Source organism: Peromyscus eremicus, chromosome 20 (assembly GCF_949786415.1).
Source record: "Peromyscus eremicus chromosome 20, PerEre_H2_v1, whole genome shotgun sequence".
Taxonomy (NCBI): domain Eukaryota; kingdom Metazoa; phylum Chordata; class Mammalia; order Rodentia; family Cricetidae; genus Peromyscus; species Peromyscus eremicus.
In genome coordinates this window covers 20,963,424-20,984,447 of record NC_081436.1, presented here as the reverse complement: position 1 = coordinate 20,984,447, position 21,024 = coordinate 20,963,424, and the positions used below count along the sequence as shown (strand labels likewise).

Here is a 21,024-nt window from a genome sequence, read left to right as displayed (position 1 = left end):
AGTCACAGGTAGTTTTGAGTTGTCCAACATAGGTGCTGGGAATCAAACTCAGGTTGTCTGGAAGAGCAGCAAGTGATCCTCCAGACCCCGGTTTTTATTAAAGTTTTTGTTGTTGTTGTTTTGTTTGCTTGTTTGCTTGTGTGTGTGTGTGTGTGTGTGTGTGTGTGTGTGTGTGTGTGTGTGTAGGTCAGAGAACAACTCTCTGGGGTTGGTTCTTTCCTTTACGTGGGTTCATTCCAGCAATCAAACTCTAATCTCAAGCTTGCATTGTTGGGTGGAAAGTGCCTTCATCTGATGAGCCATGTTGCTAGCCCTTGTAGGTAATGCAGAAGATTTTAAAGCAACCATCTGTTTTCACTAAGTAATTAAGTGATTAACTCTATGGCACCAATATTATAAAATATAGTACTGTAGAACTCCTGTTTTTGTTGTTGTTGTTGGTGGTGGTGGTGGTGGTGGTGGTGGTGGTGGTGGTGGTGGTGGTGGTGGGTTTTTTATGTGTGTGTTTTTTGGTTTTTGGGTTTTTTTTGACAAAGTTTCTCTGTGAAGCCCTGGCTGTTCTGGAGCTCACTGTTTAGACCAGCTGACCCCAAACTCAAGAAATCCGCTGTCTCTGCCTCCCAAGTGGTGGGATTAAAGACACATACTGCCACCACCACTTGGTCTGTTTTCCAAATTTGTCTATAATGAATACATTCCTTTCATGATTTAAAACATTGTCAAAGTCTGGCAAGATGTCTCAGCAGGTAAAGGCATTTGTTACCAAAACTGATTGATGACCTGAGTTTCATCACCAGAGCCCACATGGTGCGAGGAGAGAACTGACTCCTAAAAGTTACCTCTACACATGTGCCCTAGTATGTACATGTCCCCTTCCCCCCAGGCAAGTAAATGTAATTAAAAATAATTAAATAAAAATAAATTATATTATCTTAACACAACATTTATAATAAATATAAAATGAGAATAACATTTATGAAAGTCTCGAAGAATTAGTAAAATGTGTATTAAAAAAATAAGTAGTGGGCCTGGAGAGCTTACAGAAGACCCATGTCCAGTTCCCAGTATCCACATGGCAGCTAATAACATCTGTAATTCTAGGGGATCCAATGCCCTCTTCTGTCCTCTGTGAGCACCACGTGCACATGGTGCACAGACACATTCAGGTAAAATACCCATACAATAGAAATAAATAAGTGACCTTTGCTGTATGTGGCCACTCACAGTGTAATGTCATGTCTGAGGAGGGTAGGAGAAGCCAGCCTTGGTAATGCGGTAAATTCCAAGTTATGTGGTAAGTTGTGTAGTAAGACCCTGTCTTAACACTTGTTCCTACCCCACCCCCACAAGAAGCAAAGAATAATGACCTCTGTACCAGCTCTTCCCTCACCTCCCAGGGCTAGATAGCAAATACCTAAAGAATTAACACATTGTTACTCCATCTGGGATAACTCCAGGCCCATCTGATGTTACCCCATCAGTGGCTGCCCTTTCGGAGGACCCAGGTTCAATTCCCAGCCACCCACACACGTGCCAGCTCAGAACCATCTGTGACTCCAGTTCAGGGCATCTGACACCCTCTTTTGGCCTCCTTGGGCACGATGCTTGCACTTGCTGTGCAGACATATGTGGGCAAAACACCCATATGCATAAAAAGAATAATAAAAATTTGATCTGATCATATTTCAGGTTATTTTATTGCACTCGATGCTGTGTGGTTAAGCCAGCCAAGATAATTTATGTTGCCTCTAGGTCATAAACTCCATAGAGCGAACATGAACTTGTGTCTCTTTGAAGCATGTAACTATTTGAAATACATGGATGTTAAACAGGGCCTCTAGTTTTGTTTCTTGCTTTTAAAGAGACGGAACCCAAATGTAGTTTCTTAGTGCTCCAGCAACTTACCTCTAAATTTTAGAGACGGCTAAGGCTGGGAATATGGTGTAGAAGAAGAGTGAGGTGAGCTTGGATGTGCCAGTCCACTTCTGGGAAGCCTTTTTGCCCCTGTGCTCTGTGAGCTGCAGCTGGAACACAAACTCCATTTTCAAAGCTTCATAAAACCTTCTCCCAGTCCCCCCTTTTCCAGGTCTCATGGCTCTCTGTGGAAATGAGAGTCCGTGTAATTGCCTGACACAAAGCAGGGAGCAGGGAACAGGAAAGAGGCATTACGACGATGCTCCTGCACAGTGGAGCGTGGAGCTAAAGAGCATGACTGTTCCTGCAGCCTATAGCTTAGCTCACTGGGGTCCCACATGGTGTCTCTGTATGGCGCTCCTTCTCACAAATGCTCGTCTTTCCTTGGTTAGGCCTGCTGCCCAGCTGTCTGGAGATGGTGTCACTGGAGCTCTCATGAGAGTTAAAAGGGATTTTACTTTAACCAAAAAAAAAAAAAAAAAAAAAAAATCAGGCAGTTCAGTTCCATCTGCGTATACACTCTTAACCTGCTTTGTCAACTAAAACCTTATGACCTCTGCACACCAGCCTATGTGTCTCCCAAGCAAAGGGTTTTGGAGAGCAATTGATGAAAACCCAAGTGGGCCCAAGTGCCTGTGTAGTGGGTGCTCGAAGGGTGCCACTAATGAGGGGCTTCGTAAGGGCCTGCCCCTTGCAAGCACTCTGCATACATTATCTTATTAATCCTCAGAGCAAAGAATCAAGTGTGTGTTTTCCAGACAGCCTTCTGTGGTGAGGAAACTGAGTATAGAGAAGTAATTTGTCCTCACAGCTTTTTGGGCTGCCTTGCTGAGACCTAGGCCCACAGGGACCAAAGCCTGTGTCCCTCCAGCAGACTGCTCTTTTATCTTGGCTTTCTGGGAACTGTGAAAGACTCAACAAATTGTTAGGTTTCTCTTGATGGTTTTCTTAAAGTTTTCTATAATCTATGTTGTGCTTGAAATGTATGAACATTAGATTTGTATTTGGTTCATATTTTGTTCTGAGATTAAGAACGGCTCTTAGATTGTGTGAAAGAAATTGGCCTTAGTTGACAGAGTTGCAATATCTGTGACGTCTGCCCGCTCTCCCACCCACACACACCAGGCTGGTGATGGCAGAGCAGAGTGATAAGGTGTTCATAAGTACTCACACTGTGGGAATTTAGCTTGGCAGAACAGTTATTCCCCATGGTTGAACCGAGTGAATACTTACAGTACTGCAATTGAAATGCTAAGCTCCAATTACTCAGTTTGGACCACACTAAGAATCTCCAGTGACACTCTGCTTGCCCCACATATGACTGACTCTGCTACCTCTGACATCTGCCCCCAAGGCCCCTCCCTCCTTTAAAGACTTAGAAAGGACTTGCTGTAGGGATTGGGGGGAATGAATGGAGATGGTGCTTTTCTGTTTGGGTGGCTGGTTTTGTCTTTTTATTATTATTTACATTATTGTTTTGTGTGTGGGAACACACGCCATGACACGTGTGGTGGTCAGAGGACACCTGTGAGAGTTCTTTCTTTCCAACATGTGGATTCTAGGAATCAAACTCAGGTCATTGGGATGGGCAAGTATCTTTTCCCACTGAGTCATCTTGCCAGGCATAGTGGCTGTTTTGGTTGTGGTGGTTTGTCTGGTGTCCAAATCAGAGAATCAGTGGCCAAGAGAATTTGGAGAGAGAGATTCTTGACTACTTGAAAATCACTACAGTGACCACAAACAATCACTAACTTCATGGGTACATGTGGGTATTAGAAAAGGAAGAAATGAACGGTGGCATGGAGATCTGAAAATAAGTAGGACAAAACTGAAGCTCCAGGCATCTAGTAAGGAACAACCCTAAGAACAAGAAGCAGTCATGAGAAACCAGTGGGACATGGAGTAAGCAGAGTTTAGGTAAGCCTTTGCAGGCTTGAGACTTTGAGGGCTAGAGATTCAAGGGTTATAGTCACTTGGAATATGATCTAGAAAGGAGAGCATGGTTTCCAAGTGCACACATCTTGGCCCCACAGATTTCTTTCCCAGAAAGGAAAGAACAGCCAGAAGTCCAGAAGGGCCCTGAAAAGCATGGAATCTGGTTCAGGACCAACTACTGTGCCTTGGCCTTCAGACAGGGCTCTGTGGTACCAAAGGTGAATGAAATAGTATGGCAGAAAACTGGATCTGAACCTGGCTGTGTGCTGACAATCCATGTTACCATGTTCTGGTTATTTCCAGGACTTTACATATAGTTTCACTACTGAATGTAGCGTAGGCTGGCCTCAAACTCATGAGCTGAGCCCCTGCTTCTGCCTCCTGAGTGTAGGGATTACAGGCATGTGCCACCAGGCCTTGGGCTTCTGAGGATACCAGTAATACCCAGACATGTGCCTTGGTTGGAGCAGATGACCAACCATATGCGTCAGTATCCTATTGAGGGTAAAAGAGTGGAGAAGAAGTAGTGTTCTGGTACACTACAGCCCCAATAGCTCAAGCACTGCCATCAGGGGTAGTGCTGAGACTGGAGATCGCTTCACGGCCAAGGCTACTGTACTCCAAAGCTTTGACAGTGACAACCCACCCTCTGCCGTAGGGGGGTTGTGTAGATCCATCCTGATCCATTCTTGCTTTAGTCTTAGAAAAGTCATTGGAGAGCTGGAAATGGTGACTTACACATGTAATCTCAGCACTCAGGTGGCAGAGGCAGGAGGATTGATGCAAGTTCTAGACCTGGCAAGGATATGTAGCAAGACCTTATCTCAGAAGAGACAAAACATTAGATTTTCTTTTGTTTTTGTTTTTTCCAGACAGGGTTTCTCTGTGTAGCCCTGGCTGTCCTGGAACTCACTCTGTAGACCAGGTTAGCCTCGAATTCAGAGATCCACCTGCCTCTGCCTCCTGAGTGCTGGGATTAAAGTCATGTGCCTGGCATTAGATTTTTTATTCCCTATATTTTCTGTTTTGTGTTACACTGCTTATGGTACCAGAAATGGAGCCTAGAGCTTTGTGCATTTATATAAATGCTGAGTGCCACCCCTAACTTGAATGGATCAATTTCTTAATCAAGTTTAAAAGTTAATATTTGGGAAGCTGAGGATGGAACCCAGTGACAGAACACTTGCCTAGCATGCACCAGGCTCTGAGTTCAATTTCCCGGTACCTCAAAAGAAGTCACTAAGTAATTAATAACCTGAGTCACATTAAAGAGAAGTTGGCTTTCAGTTCAACTGTTAGCCAAGAGCTCTAGGCAATAGGATTACTCTTCTTTGCCCACTAATTACATACAAATCCATAGGAACCATTTGAAAAAAAATGTGCTTGTGTTTCATCAGCCTACTATAGTGGCACCTGCCTGTAATCCCAGAGCTTGGAGAACTGAAACAGGAGGATTGTTTTGATTACCAGACCACCCAAGTCTACATAGCAAGACCCTGTCTCAAAAGACAAAACTAAAAAACTTTATATTTTGGGTATCAATACAATTACTCCTTTTCTTTTGTTCACAGAAATGCTACAGTTCGTCAGCAATCAAGTGGGAGAGTTCCCCGATCTGTTTTCAGAGCAGCTATGTAGCTCGTTTTCTGGAGGGGGCGGTAATGGTGGCGGCGGTGGCGGTGGCGGCAACGGCAGCAACAGCAATGGCAGAGGCACCAGTGGTGGAGCCACAGACCCTGGACTACAGCGGTCGTTCAGCCAGGCCCCGTTACCTACCTTCTCCCCCTCAGCTGCCTCCTCTCAGGCTCCAGCCCTCCAGGTCAAAGTCTCTCCTACCCCACCAAGGGCAACACCTGTTCTCCAGCCCAGACCCCAGCCCCAGCCCCCACCTTCAGCTCAGCTTCAGCAGCAGACGGTAATGATCACCCCAACGTTCAGCACTGCTCCACAGACGAGGATCATCCAGCAGCCTTTGATATACCAGAATGCAGCAACCAGCTTTCAAGGTGACTCAGAAATCAGAGTAGTTGGTTGGTTCCAGAGCCCGTGTGTCAGTGTGTAGACACTGCAGAACTATCATCTGAGCATGATAGAATATTTCAGTATGGTCCTGTCTGGACAAGTTTCTGATCATTGGCAGAATGGTACAGGAACATGTCTCCTTCCTCAAAGACCCTAATGTTTATTTAGACCTACTTCAGAGTCCAGCAAACATGGTAGATGCAAGGTTGTCTTGATAACCAGAGGTGGAGTCCTGAATAAAATTAGGTCTGAAACTTACATAGTTAACATCAGATCTGGGCATCCACAGATGAAAACCATGCCCTCAGCACATAATTCCTAAACAAGCACTGTGGAGATAAACCACTTTTAAAATCGGTGCTACATCTCTGATTAGCAGCCCTCATGGTGGGCATTCAGGATATGTTGAGTGAATGAGTGACTGAAGCACTTGTTCATTCTGGGATGTGCTATATCCAGCGACAGTGGGGAGCTCTGGGTAGGCTCAGTATTGCTCTCAGTTTGAAGACTCACATAGTTTGCTGGTGGGTTTTGAGACTTTGGAAGAGGCGGTATAAAACAAAGCAGAGACTCTCATCCCAAAGCAGATTTTCCATCTAGAAAGGATGGGAGGCAATGAGACTCTAGGGGGTTGTTGGTTCTCAATGTCTATTAACTCCATTGCGGGTGCAGCCATTTGCCAAGTAGCTTCCTTACTTTCCCTCCAGCACCCAGAGTAATAAAACAATTTGTACTCATTCTATCAGAAATTGATGCAGCCCTTACGGGATGTTCCTATTCTCTAAACCAGCTTGTAAATGGTTGTGCACATCTTCTTCAGCAGCAGGTGGGAAGTTGAAGTAATTATGAGACACTCCATCCTCAAGTTATGCTGCAGCTACAGTGACATTGTGCATTTCTTATCCGTGTAACTTTTTTCTCTTCTCCCCCAAAGTCCTGCAGCCTCAAGTTCAAAGCCTGGTGACATCCTCGCAGGTACAGCCAGTCACGATCCAGCAGCAGGTGCAAACTGTACAGGCCCAGCGGGTGTTGACACAAACAGCCAATGGCACGCTGCAGACCCTTGCCCCAGCCACAGTGCAGACAGTTGCTGCGCCCCAGGTGCAGCAGGTCCCGGTAGGTGGCTTGGAAAGGATTCAAGGGGGAACTGGGGGAGACTCAGAGCTATTCCTTGGTAGAAACTTTGGCATGCTAAGAAGGGTCATCAAGAGTATACACAGAACAGCTGGGAGGGCTAAGAAGGGAACCTGGACAGGATATACCTGTGAGTACCATACAGCGATCTGACTGAGCCTTCCCTGTAGATAGACTCTGGCATTCCTGGCAAAGGCTGGTATAGTGACTATATAGTGTTGACTCATGGTGGGTATAGAACTGGAAAGAGGGCTAATGAGTTGGCTCAGTGGACACAGGCACTTGTTACCAAGCCTAAAAACCTGAGTTCAATCCCCAGGACTCATAGGGTGGGAGGAAGGACCAACTCTTACCAGCTGCCCATGATTTCTGCACCTGAGGTGTGGCATGTGCTTCACCCCTTGACCCTCTCCATACCATGTAAAACTAGTAACTCTCAGATAACTGTCTTTAATTTTGTTTTCCCTGTTTGCAATGGATACTAAGTGTGTATCGTGTGTGTGGTGGTGGTAAATGTGCATTATTTTTGTAATTAAAAAGACAAAAACAGAAAACATGTTTTAGGGGGCTAAGGAGATGATTTAGTAGATAAGATTGCTTGCTCTGTAAGCATTAGGACCTGTGTTTGATTTTTGTTTTGATTTTTGTTTGGTTTGAGACAAGTTCTCTCTATAGCTCTGGCTGTCCTAGAGCGCACTCTGTAGCCCAGGCTGGCCTCAAACTCACAGAGATCCGCCTGCCCCCACCTCCCAAGTGCTGGGATTAAAGGCGTGCGCCACCACCGCCCGGCTAATAAATCTTTTTATTACATTTTAAAATATTTGTGTGCATGAGTGAGTGGATGGGTGGGTACACACATGTGGAAATGAAAGGACACCTTGTGGGAATTGGTTCTCTCCTTCCACCTTGTGAGTCCTGGAGCTCAAACTCAGACAATCAAGCTTAGTGACAGGCACCTTTATCATGGAGCCATCTCGCTGGCCTCAAATTAATTTATCGTAAAAAAAAAAAAAAAAGCAAATATCCTGGCTGTCTCTCTCAGCCATCCATTGTGAGCCATTCTTACTCTGTTCCTGCCACACAATGGCATTGCTAGCCTGAAAGCCCGAAGCCTTAAAATACTCTGTAGCTGTCCCTCTAGCCTCTTCAACACGGGATGCAAGCTGCACAGAATAGCCAACTTTGGGAATTGTCTGTAGGGGTTTCCTTTTTTTTTTGTTTGTTTGTTTGTTTTCAGTTTTGTGAAAATGTTTTCTTACTCTTTTGTGATGAGTCTATGTAACAAGAAACAAATGAAAAAATACAAAAATAATGCTCCTTTTTGTCCTCCTCGTAGGTCCTGGTTCAGCCTCAGATCATTAAGACAGACTCCCTTGTTCTGACCACACTGAAAACAGATGGCAGCCCTGTCATGGCTGCAGTCCAGAACCCAGCCCTCACTGCTCTCACCACCCCCCTCCAGACAGCTGCCCTTCAAGTACCAGTAAGAGTTGCATTCTCCTTCTCCTGCACTTCTGAGTTTTTAAAGCCTACTGCTAAGTAGACGTTGGGAGCTTTTATGGAATGTGTTCGTCAGATTGTAAATATCTCTGCACTTTTTGGTTTGCTTTTTCCCTTGAAATGTTGTTAGGGTGTGTTATATTAAATCTTGGGATCTTGCAAGAGGGTGGAAAAGACCCCAGATGAACCCTGCAGCTGGGCAGCAGCTCCACACAGGACCAGCATCTCCTAGGCACTGTTGTTGCCATGGAGCTTAGACTTCTAGGGTCACCAGACAGGGAGAGATGTCAAGACAAGCAAAGTGCCATCCTTCACTTATGGGATCCCAGCCACTTTGAGTAAAAGATTATTTAAGTTTTGGAAGCACTGGCTTTATTCATAAAAACCAAGAACTAGGGTTGATAGAATACTTGCCTAGCTTGCATGAGGCTCTGGGTCCAATCCCCAGGAACACATAAACAGGGTGTGGTGTCACATGACTGCACATGACTCCCCAGCATTGGAGAGGTGGAGGTTGGAGATTCAGAAGTTCAATGTCATCCTCAGCTACATAGCAGCCTTGGGGCCATCTTAAGCTATGTGAGACTTTGTCTCAAAACGAAATAAAAGCTGCCAAGAGGGGCTGGAGAGATGGCTCAGAGGTTAAGAGCACTGGCTGTTCTTCCAGAGGTCCTGAGTTCAATTCCCAGCACCCACATGGTGGCTCACAACCATCTGTAATGAGATCTGGCTCCCTCTTCTGGCCTGCAGGGATACATGCAGACAGAACACTGTATACATAATAAATAAATAAATCTTTAAAAAAAAAAAAAAAAAAAGAATGAGTCTGAGTTTTAAAAAAAAAAAAAAAAAAAAAAAAAGCTGCCAAGAACTAGAAACATCCAGTGTCCATCCCTAGGATAATAAACAACTCACAGTGCACCCATAAAATGGAAGTGTTGCCAACAGTAAGAAAGGGGACTATTGATGCCTAAGACAACCTGGCTAAACCTCAGAATGACAGAGAGCAAAAGAAGCCTATCTCAGAGCTTCACACTGGTGATTCCATTAGTACGAAGCTCAGGAGATGAAACATGGCTGTGGTGATTGTCCCAGCAGGGTTCTAGGTTAGGACATAAGGGAACATTCTCAGGATGTAAGGGGACATCCTAAGGTGAAGGGTTTTTGTCTTGACTTGCGTGCTACATGTTGTGCTCATATGTAAAACTTCATCACACTTCTAAAAATGATATTTGTTACGTGTAAATTATTATTTGTTTTGCTTTTATTTTGTTTGTTTTTATATAGGATCTCTCAGGTTGGCCTCAAACTCAAAATCTTCCTACCTTGAGCCTCTGGGGGCTGTGGTTATAGACGTGTGCCACCTTGCCTGGCTGACTTTTTTTTGGAGACAGTGTCACTATGTAGCCCTGGATGGCTTGGAACTCACAGAGATCCACCTGCCTCTGCCTCCCAAGTGCTGAGATTAAAGGCGTGTGCAGTTACCACCAGCCCAGTGCAATATTTCAAATTCTAATGAGTTAGAGCAGGTTTTTGTCTCTTTATTGACCATTTGGATATTGAAGCCATTTATTAAAGAAACTAAGAACAAAAATTAGTAAACATGGGAACAGGGAAAGGTAGAAATGAGGAAAGAAGCCTCTGTGGTTGAACTGATTACTTAAGCAAACAGCTCTGAATGAAAGTATGAGTTTTACCTTTGTAATCTCTGATGGTCAAACTATAGAAAAAATGTAGGAATTTACTTGTCATTTGAAAAGAGAAAAAAACGTGTCACACGCTCAGAGAAAGTTTTCTCTTGGCCCAGTTAATGTAGTTTATACATGTGTATTCAGAGGTGGCTGACAGTTTGACAGCAAAACCATACAGCTTTTTTCCAGCACCCCCTAGATCAGAAGTTAAGGCTGAACTAATCTTTCTGTGGTACAGCTTATTGACAGTGACTATGATGGGAAGATAGGAGCTGATGAGCTTTTGGTCAGCTCTTGAGGTTTTGGGGGACCTGGCCTCATTAACCCAGGAGGTATCAGACCACATGGAGCATTCCCAGCTGACACCCCATATGCAGGAGCACTCCTGGCTGACACCCCCAATGCAGGAGCAAGCCACTTTGTGTTGGGAGGTTACTTTGTTTAAACTAACAAAGGATAACTCTGCCCTTGTTCTAGACCCTGGTAGGCAGCAATGGGACCATTCTGACCACAATGCCTGTAATGATGGGACAAGAGAAAGTTCCTATTAAGCAAGTACCTGGAGGCATAAAGCAGCTAGAGCCCCCCAAAGAAGGAGAGAGACGGACAACACACAATATCATTGAAAAGCGATATCGATCCTCTATCAACGACAAAATCATAGAGCTGAAGGACTTGGTCATGGGAACAGATGCCAAGGTAGGTGCCAAGAAGAATGGAGATTCGTGCCTCGGTGTCTCCTGTCTGTCATGGGAATAGGGAAGATGCAGGCTTCAGCTGAACAGACACAGAAGTGAGTTAGAGGTACATGCTTATTGAAGTACCTCCGCGTTGGACAGGACTATAAAATATTGCCCAGGAGACACGGCAGGAGGATTGCAAGTTCTAGGCCAATCAAGGCTAAAAGTCAGTTCCATAAATGAATGACTGAATGAGGAGGGCTGGAGAGCTGGCTCAGCAGTTAAGAGCATGTACTGCTCTTCCAGAGGGTTCTGTTCCCAACACCCTTGCTGTGGCTCAGGACAGGCCGTAACCATAGTTCTGGGGACCCAGCGCCCCTCTTCTGTTCTCAAGCACTGGGCACACATGAAAGGCAGGCAGAATACTCATAAAATAAAAATAAGTGCAAATTATCATCTAACATAAATGGAATGTTGAGAATTGATGATGTGGTGACCTCCTAGTACCTTCGAGTCCCTCAGCCATGCTCTGTTGTGACTGTCTATGACACCGAACGTAAAGGATGCTCTGCTATGACAGACACCCCAGTGTTAGCGGGAGATACACTTCTTACCTAGTGGCTAGGCATAGGATGGAGTACCTTGGAGGCAACTAAGGACATTCTTGACATATTTTTAGTAGTGTTCCCTTTTAGGGGAGAAGAGAGAGTGGTGATTGAGTCCTTTGACCAAGCAAAGCAGAGGAAATTAATTTTCTCATATATATATATATATATATATGGTTTTTTTTTTTTTTCTTTTTTCAATGAATGTGTCTCCTGGGAAATGGGAGGGGTTGTTTGTTTGTTTAAAATAACAACCCTATTTTAAAGGGAAGTTCATTGTTTTCCTTACAGTCTACAAGAGTATAAGTATAAATATTAAGTAGAAAGTATATATTGTTATTTAAAATAGCAGTTGAGAAATGCTTGTTCTAGTGTTAGATTGAGTCCATGGTTTATACGTGCTAAGCAAGCACTCTGTTACTAAACTGCCTGTCTAGCACAGTACTGGTTTGTTTGTTGGTCTATCAGCCTGGGTCTCATTAGCCCTGGCTGGCCTGGAACTTTCTGTGTACACCAGGCTGGATTCAGACTCAGAGAGTCACCTGCCTCTGCTTAAGTGCTGGGGTTAAAGGTGTGCGCCACTCTATGCAGCCTCCAGTGCTATCACTTTGTTTGTCTGCCGTGTGTTTTCCTTAAAGTTTTTCTGTTGTCGTTGTTGTTAGTGGGTTTTTGTTTTTATTGTTTTTTGGTTCTGGTTTTGGTTTTTCTGAGACAGAGTTTCTTTGTGGAGCCCTGGCTCTCATGGAACTTACTCTATAGACCTGGCTGGCCTTGAACTCGGAGATCTTCCTGCTTCTGCTTCCCAAGTGATGGAATTAAAGGCATGTACCACCACCGTCCAGCCTTAAAGTTTGTTTTTCTTTTTTCTTTTCCTTTTTTTTTTTTTTTTTTTTTTTTTCTTTTTTTTCTGGGTTTCCGAGACAGGGTTTCTCTGTGTAGCTTTGTGCTGCCTTTCCTGGAACTCACTCTGTAGCCAAGGCTGGCCTCGAACTCACAGAGATCCACCTGCCTCTGCCTCCCAAGTGCTGGAGTTAAACGCATGTGCCACCACTGCCCGGCTAAAGTTTGTTTTTATGTTTATTATAAGAATTATTATAGCCAATATTTACATGTCAATTATATGTCAGTACAACCAGCCTATGGTTTATGTACTATCATTATTCCCATGTTAAGGATTAAGGGGAGGGCTTAGGATTTAGCTCATGATAGAGCTAGAATGTTCCAAACCCTGGATCCAATCCCTAGTATTATCCCACTTCACACACACCCAAAAAAGAAAAAAGAGGTTCAGAGTTAGGGTGAGTTTTATGCCAGATAGCCAACATTTGAACCAGTGTTTGACACCTCACAGCTCTGCTCCTCACTCATGAACTCTGGGGCTCTGCTCTCTTTGCTCCAGCATGCACTGCTTTAACTGTGTTTTATCTATCTTCTTCCCAGATGCACAAGTCTGGCGTTCTGAGGAAGGCCATTGATTACATCAAATATTTGCAGCAGGTCAATCACAAGCTGCGTCAGGAGAACATGGTGCTGAAGCTGGCAAATCAGAAAAACAGTAAGTCATTGTGTTGAGAAAGGCCTATCAAACCTCACAGTTGTTTGGAGAAGTCCTGTGATGGGCACAGGGGAGGACTCAGATGTGTTATGAGGCCCTGTCCATGCGGGATTTTGTAAAAATGGACAGTTTTCTAAGGGGGAGTTTTCTTTGCAGAGCTTCTGAAGGGCATTGACTTAGGCAGTCTGGTGGACAGTGACGTTGACTTGAAGATTGATGACTTTAATCAGAATGTCCTTCTGATGTCTCCTCCGGCCTCTGACTCTGGGTCCCAGGCAGGTTTCTCCCCCTATTCCATTGACTCTGAGCCAGGAAGTCCTCTGCTGGATGATGCAAAGGTATGAGCTTTTAAAATTTCTCACCCTCAGAATCTCTCGTTTTTCCTAAAGCAATAGTAGCCACAGAGAGGTGACTGGATCAGTGCTTATCCAATGCGGGGTGAAGAGGACGAGGAGTTCTGTGACATTAGCTGCATTTAAAGGGGCGAAAACTGTTGAGTGTGGTGGTGCATGCCTGTAATCCCAGTGCCAGGGAGGCTGAGGAAGGAAGATCTTGAGATGGCAGCAAGACCATCTCAAAAAAAAAAAAAAAAAAAAAATCTGAGAAGGAACCAACTGCCTCTGGATGAGGACACAGACTCTCAGATTTAACAGGTCCTTATAGAGAGGCCCCATCAGAGAGGAATGAGGACAGAGCGGCTGTCAGGCGGGTGGGCTCTGGGAGTTGCTCGATGTGCTCCATTACTTCCTCTGCCCATAATGGGCCTGGCTGGCAAGACCACTGAGGCTGCTATGCTAGTTTAGCTGAGGCCGCCTCTGGGTGCTCTTTCCGGAAACAACTACAATTTGCAATCTAACAGATAACATTCTACCAACCCAGGGCTCTTAAATGGTCCCTGAACAACAACAACAAAAACCCCATGGCAATTGAAGTTTTATTGGAATTAGTTAGACGAGGCCTTAAGCTTAATGAGTTTCCAGGAACCTTTGGAGTCACTGGATCCTGTACTGCATCTTGACATTGGTGTTCCCAACTCCAAAAGCATATGGTTTCCTTCTAGCATTTGGTTTTGTTTGTTCGAAGGTTATCATGTTGCTCTGGCTGGCCTAGAAGTTGCTATGAAATTTAGGAAGACCTTGACCCCCGATCTTCCTATCTCTCTACCAAGTTCTGGGATTACAGGCATTGCCAATGCCTTCGATATGTGTGGTACTGAGAAGCCATACCCAGGACTTTGTGCATGCTAAATAAGCATTCTTTTTTCTTTCTTTCTTTCTTTCTTTCTTTCTTTCTTTCTTTCTTTCTTCCTTCCTTCCTTCCTTCCTTCCTTCCTTCCTTCCTTCCTTCCTTCCTTTCTTTTTTTTTTTTAAAGATAGGTCTCGTAGTCCTAGCTGGTTGCCTGGAACACTCTATTTTCTATGTAGACCAGGCTGGCCCAGCACACAGCAAACATCCTTTTTTTTTTTTTAAACATTCTTTTTTTTTTAAATTTATTTATTTTTATTTTATGTGCATTGGTGTTTTGCCTACATGTATATCTGTGTGAGAATGTCAGATCCCCTAGAACTGAAATTACAGACAGTTGTTAGCTGCCATGTGGGTGCTGGGAATTGAACCCAGGTCCTGGAAGAACAGCCAGTGCTCTTAACCTCTGAGCCATCTCTCTAGCCACACAAACATTTTTTTGAAACTTTTTTTGTAAATATGATTCTGTTTGGTAGTAGTGGTCCATATAACATACAATTTGGAATGTGTGCATCAGGGCTTGGGGAAAATCTTGGCTCCAATCCTCTTCCTCACTCCTTGTCAGTTCCCTAGGGCCTCTGCTTCCAGTTCTGTCTGTAAAATGAAAGAGACACAAAAAGCACATTCTAATTTTTGTTGTTGTTGTTTTGGGTTTTTGGTTTTTCGAGACAAGGTTTCTCTGTGTAGTTTTGGTGCCTGTCCTGGATCTTGCTCTGTAGATCAGGTTGACCTCGAACTCACAGAGATCCACCTGCCTCTGCCTTCCGAGTGCTGGGATTAAAGGTGTGCGCCACCACTGCCCGGCTACATTCTAGTTTCAATAACCGAACTCAGCTTCAGCATTCTCTCTCCTCTTCTGTGTTTCCCTGGCCACTGAGGCGAGACAAGCTGATCAGCTCTGCCACCACGGCTGTCCCTGGTGTGAGGAACTGAAACCTCTGAATCCATGAACAAAAGCAAATGTCCCCTTTAAAAAAAAGTCCTACTCCTTTTCTCTAAAGCATGGTTTTCATCATTACTGGGGTGTGGTATAAACACAATGAAATAGTCAGTAGGATGCCTCAGCAGGTACAAGTGCCAGCCATGCCACCTGGAGCACCTGAGGTCCAGAGCCCACGTTAAAAAACCAGAGTAGTGGGTCAAATTGTAATCCCATCTACAGGACTCTTAATCTGTTTTTAGCCACAATGCTTTTGCTCATGTGTACAGCACAGTGGCAAAAATAACAAGAGACCCTGCCTCTAAAGCAAGGGTTGGTTTCTTTGTAGTCATGGGACTGCTCTTTGATCTCCACATCTCCAGCCCCAGTATGCTCTCTATTGTTGGAGAGATCCATTTTGTAAGAAAGTTGGTCTGGCACTCAGGAGGCAGAGACAGACAAATCTTTGAGTTCAAGGATCATCCTGGTCTACATAGAGAGTTCTAGGCCAGCTGAAGATGGATAATGAGACCCTGTACTCCTTACTTTTGTTCTATGGAATATACTCAGTTAGTAATAGAAAGATTATTCCAATGTTTGAGTAATAGTTTGTGAATCATGGACTTCTTAGGTCCCTCCTGGTTTTTCTCCTCTCTGACTTAATGGTCTTGAATTTAAACCCCGCAGTTTGTTTCTTGGTGTATGTATAAAAACAGTGTCTTGGTTACTTTTCTGTTGCTGTGACAGAACACCATGACTAAGGCAACTTATAAAAATAAGAAAGCATTTGATATGGACTTATGAGTTCAGGGCTTAGAGTCCATGATGCAGAGCAAAGAAAGCCAAGGTGGCAGGAACAGGTGAGAGCTCACGTCCAGATCTACAAGCAGGAGGTGAAGAGAACACACTGGGTATGGCGTGAGCATTTTGAAATCTCAAGGCCATTCCAAATGACGTACTTCTCCAGCCACCAACTGGGTGCCAGATACCAAATGCCTGCGACTTCCGAGGGACATCCCATTCAAACCACCCCTGCAAAGTGCTGTAAAAACACAAATGGTAATCATTCTAACCCCGAGTTGCTGTTTTGAAGGTCAAAGATGAACCAGACTCTCCTCCTGTGGCACTGGGCATGGTGGACCGATCTCGAATTCTGCTGTGTGTCCTCACGTTCTTGGGCCTCTCCTTTAACCCCTTGACTTCCTTGCTGCAATGGGGAGGGGCCCACGATGCTGACCAGCACCCATATTCAGGCTCTGGCCGCAATGTACTGTCACTGGAGTCAGGTAGGTGGGTCCCCTAATACTGCCTGGGTTAGGTGGACTGCTGTGACAAAAGGACCCTGTGTAAAACTGCATCATGTATCTACCTAGTCCAAAACAGGGATGGGTCTCCTACCTGCTTGCTTCCGACAGGGGCTGGCCTAAGTTTTGCACAATAAGACAAACTTAAGTTTAGTTGGAACAAACTGGAACCTGCTTTGTTACAATTACCATGGAGAGAGGGGGTGGGAGAGATAGGGGAAGTGCCTGCTTGAGGGACTGTGTGGTATTATGTCAGGTGTGAGATCGATGTCCTAATGTCCTGTAACTGAGCTGTTTGTGGCACTCAGCTCCATGGTGCCAGGGGATATAAAGATTCCTATTAGGCTATAGAATTGTCTACCATTTCTTCTGAAAATGATGCAGAAGGCTCTTTGATCTCACACTTCTGGAGCCCATCAGGTGCCTTGCTGTTCCACAAGGCCCTGCCTGGTAGTCTCAGCTGAGATGCCCCTCTTTAGGTTCTGGGGGCTGGTTTGACTGGATGATGCCAACTCTCCTCCTATGGCTGGTAAATGGTGTGATTGTCTTGAGCGTCTTTGTGAAGCTGTTGGTCCACGGGGAGCCAGTGATCCGCCCACACTCACGCTCCTCAGTCACCTTCTGGAGACACCGGAAGCAGGCGGACCTAGACCTTGCCAAAGTGAGTTCTGTCATCCACCTTTCTTCACCTTCCTCTGTGCTCAAACAAGAACACAGTGAATGTTGTTGACTCCCCAGTGTGTGCCAAGTCCTGTGGCAGGTGCCGGGGTGACGGGAAAGGAAAGGGCACTGTACCTGTACCAGCCACAGGGCAATGGGAGGGAGATCATCTCTGGACGCTGGATGGTCTTTGTCCGTTATGACATATGGTGCTGTGAGTTTCAGGGTATAAATGACACTGTCCTGATCAAGTAGGACAGGCAGACAGGCAGGCAGGCAGGACCTTTCAAGCTGATAGTGCCATGAGTAATATCTTAGTCACTTTCTCTCTGTTGTAACCAAGTACCTCACAGAAGCAATTTAAAGGGGAAGTTTATTTGAGCTCATAGTTTTTAGTCCCTCCTGGGAAGGGCTGGTGGTCATGGGGCAGGAGCTTGTGGCATGGTATCCCAACATCTTGGCAGATCAGGAAATGGAGCATTCATACAAGAACTACAAGTGGAGATCACTCGCAAGATCTGCCACTAGCAGCCCTCTTCTGTCAGCCTGGCCTTAGCTCGAAGGATCCATGACCTTTTAAAGCATTGCTACCAGCTGGGGACCAAGTGTTGGAATACATGAGCCTGTGGGGGAGGCATTCACATTCAACTATGACGTAGACAGAGGGTATGTGTGTCTAAAGTGCAGGCTTATGTCGCAGAGAGATGGCAGTGAAGGCTAGTGGTGTAGTGGTCCACGTTTGCAGTTTTGACTAGCAACTGAGTTGGGTGGGGTTTTTACACTTATTTTTTATTTATGTGTATGTGTGTGTGTGGAGGTATATGCACATGTGTGCAGATGCCCACTGAATCCAGAAATGGACACCAGATTCCCTGGGGCTGGAGTTGCAGGTGATGCTGAGCTCCCTGGCCTGGATGCTGGGAACCAAACTTTGATCCACTGGAAAAGCATCAAGTACTCTTAACTCTGTGAAGTCTCTCCAACCTCTGAATTAGGTTTTTCTTTCCAGTTCACTAGTGAATCAGGGAAGATTTTTGAGCAGCAAAATTAGCTGAAGGTTTTTGTTTGGAATCAGTATAAGGAGAGGTTATAGGGAGGGCTCTATGGCACCTTGTGACACTGAAGGATATTACTGTTAAACATGCGTACTTCGGGAGCCATGTGACTCAGAACGGTCCTGAGCAACAGTAAACCCAGTGCTTACTCTCCCTTTGGCAGGCTGTCACAATGAGTTGTAGCCCATTGAAATCTGTGCCCACAGCCCTGGGTCCTAAAATACAGATGTGATGGTCGGGGGAGGGTTGTTCACAGGAATATTGTAGAGGCAGGTTTAAGCGTGTTTCATGATGCCATTCTAGTGGCTGTATGAAGAATAGGTTGGGGAATGGAAACATGAAAGGTACAGAAACAATTTAGGAGGTTCTTAGAATGGATGGAATAAGAGATGAAAACCTGGAATTTAACACTTTAAAATGGTAGAAGTGAATACATATTTTGAGATGTAAAGTAAGTAGTAATGGTGTTAACTCAAAGGTGGAAGAGGCCGGAAGGTATCGAGGGCTCTTTTGAGGCTATTGCTTGGAAACACTCAGATGCCTTTGTATGGGAGCAGTGACCAGGAGGCAGGCTGCAGGGCTGAAACGAGTCAGTGCCTGAGTGGGGAGCTGCATTCTTGCTAGGAGAGGATGTTTAGGGAGAGTTGGGCTGGTTGAGGCAAAGGAGCAAAATCAAAGCCATCCTGGAAAGCAGCAAGCCCTCTAGGAAAATAGCTTCTGGTTGCCATTGACAACCTCTCAGTTACTAATATCAGCAGGGTGCTGTAGACTCTGTTAGACCCACAGCGGGGCAGAGATCCCAAATTGAGGTAGTTTAGCAATGTAGCTGTGAGTTGGCCTTAAAGCTGTGGTTCATGGCTTCTACAGGCCACAGAATCATAGGCTACAATTCCAGAGCTGTGACTAAGCAACTCTGAGGTAGGGCTCAACAGATTTTCAGAATCTAAGCATGTACTTTATCTAAAAACTAGTTTCTACCTTATTTATAGAAGCTACTGTGGCAGCTGGGTGGTGGTGCTGGCAGCATATGCCTTTAGTCCCAGCACTCAGGAGGCAGAGGCAGATGGATCTCTGTGAGTTCGAGGACAGCCAGGTCTACAGAGTGAGTTCCAGGACATCCAGGGCTACACAGAGAAACCCTTTCTCGAAAAACAAAATAAAACAAGAAGTTGCTGGAAACTGCCAGCATTTGCTCAAAGACAGAACACAGCGCAATTTAATTTAGTAAAAAGGCCAGGGAGTTCTTCAGAATGTCTGTGATGATTCTTTGTGGGAGATGAGGTTATAGGTAGCTTCTTTTTATGTTTTTGTAGCTTTCTAAAGTTGTTCAGATTTTCTTTAATGGAAGTTGTGTTTTATTCTGACGACAAACACGTTTTATACTCATAACAAGATGGGTAAAATAGAAATATCTTAAAACAAAAAGGCCATGCATGGCAAAGCCAGTGACCATTATTACCACTTGCTGCTTTATAGGGTGATTTTGCGGCTGCTGCTGCCAACCTACAAACCTGCTTATCAGTTTTGGGCCGGGCACTGCCCACCTCCCGCTTAGACTTGGCCTGCAGTCTCTCCTGGAATGTGATCCGGTACAGCCTGCAGAAGCTGCGCCTGGTACGCTGGATACTCAAAAAAGTCTTCCAGCGCTGGCGGGCTACCCCAGCCACTGCAGCTGGCTTTGAGGATGAAGCTAAGAGCAGTGCGAGGGATGCAGCCCTGGCCTATCACAGGCTACACCAGCTGCATATCACAGGTGAGAACATAACTGCTGCCTGGTTTGCTGTACAGTGCCCTGCACATCTCTTCCTTAACTTGCTTTGCCAGAGTTCCACTTTGACAGAGCCACTTTTACATGGCTTTAATCCAGCCATCAGCCTGCATTGTCTGTAGCTGTAGTTTACCCTTTCTTTCCTTCTTTCTTTCCTTCTTTCTTTCTTTCATTTTTTTTTAATTTATTGATTTTATGTATATAGATGTGTGCCACATGTGGGCAATGCCTTGTGGAGGCCAGAAGAGTGCGTCAGATCCCCTGGAACTGGAGGTACATATGGTTGTGAGCTGCCATGTGGGTGCTGAGACTCCAATCCAGGTCCTCTATCTGTAAGGGCAGCCAGTGCTCTTAACCACTGAGCCCCCTCTCTAACCCCAAGTTTACCATTTCTAGGATGGACATCATTCACAGTGACAATGACACTTCTCTATGTACTTAGGCCTGGCCGGGAGGCACACACCTATAATCCTAGCACTAGGGAGGTTCAGGAGTTCAAGATCATCCTTGGCCAACTTGAGCTACATGAGACCCTGTCTCAAAAAAAAAGAAGGAGGAGGAGGAGGAGGAAGAAGAAGAAGAAGAAGAAAATAATGAGGGGCCAGCAAGGTGGCTTGGTTGGTAAAGGCACTTGCCACCAAGCATTACGTCCTGAATTCAATCTTATTGACTCCCGTGACAGGAGAAAACTAACTTTCTCAAGTTTTGCTCTGACTTGCACACACATGCCATGGCACACACATGCCCACACACATACACACATAAATTATCAGTAAATATTTAAAAAAACAAAAGTGCTGCTTAGGATGGCTTCCTGGCTTCCTGCTAGGAGTTTGGTTGAGCAGTGGTACCACTGACAGCTGACGGAGACAAGAGGGGAAGTTGTTTTCCAAGGAAGGGTGTCATGCACTGTTTGGGACACTTGCCTATGAGACAGAGGAGAAATTTTCAGTAGACATTGGACCTCTGGGATCTGCAGCCCACATAATGGCCCTGGGCCTTCAGGGGAGAGAGAGAACCAAGGGTGTCTAGAATAT

At 45.1% G+C, this 21,024-nt stretch overlaps 1 protein-coding gene across 1 annotated transcript in view; it reads left to right on the top strand.

Annotated features, from left to right (window-relative positions):
* The window catches only part of Srebf2 (sterol regulatory element binding transcription factor 2), a 59,495-nt gene that overhangs the window by 19,264 nt on the left and 19,207 nt on the right, over positions 1–21,024 (top strand). The window contains exons 2-10 of the mRNA XM_059247976.1: positions 5,421–5,855; positions 6,806–6,987; positions 8,342–8,488; positions 10,674–10,895; positions 12,922–13,036; positions 13,193–13,374; positions 16,294–16,486; positions 16,984–17,165; positions 19,696–19,972. Of these exons, the coding sequence (XP_059103959.1) occupies positions 5,421–5,855; positions 6,806–6,987; positions 8,342–8,488; positions 10,674–10,895; positions 12,922–13,036; positions 13,193–13,374; positions 16,294–16,486; positions 16,984–17,165; positions 19,696–19,972 (1,935 nt within the window). The remainder of the gene's footprint in view (positions 1–5,420; positions 5,856–6,805; positions 6,988–8,341; positions 8,489–10,673; positions 10,896–12,921; positions 13,037–13,192; positions 13,375–16,293; positions 16,487–16,983; positions 17,166–19,695; positions 19,973–21,024) is intronic.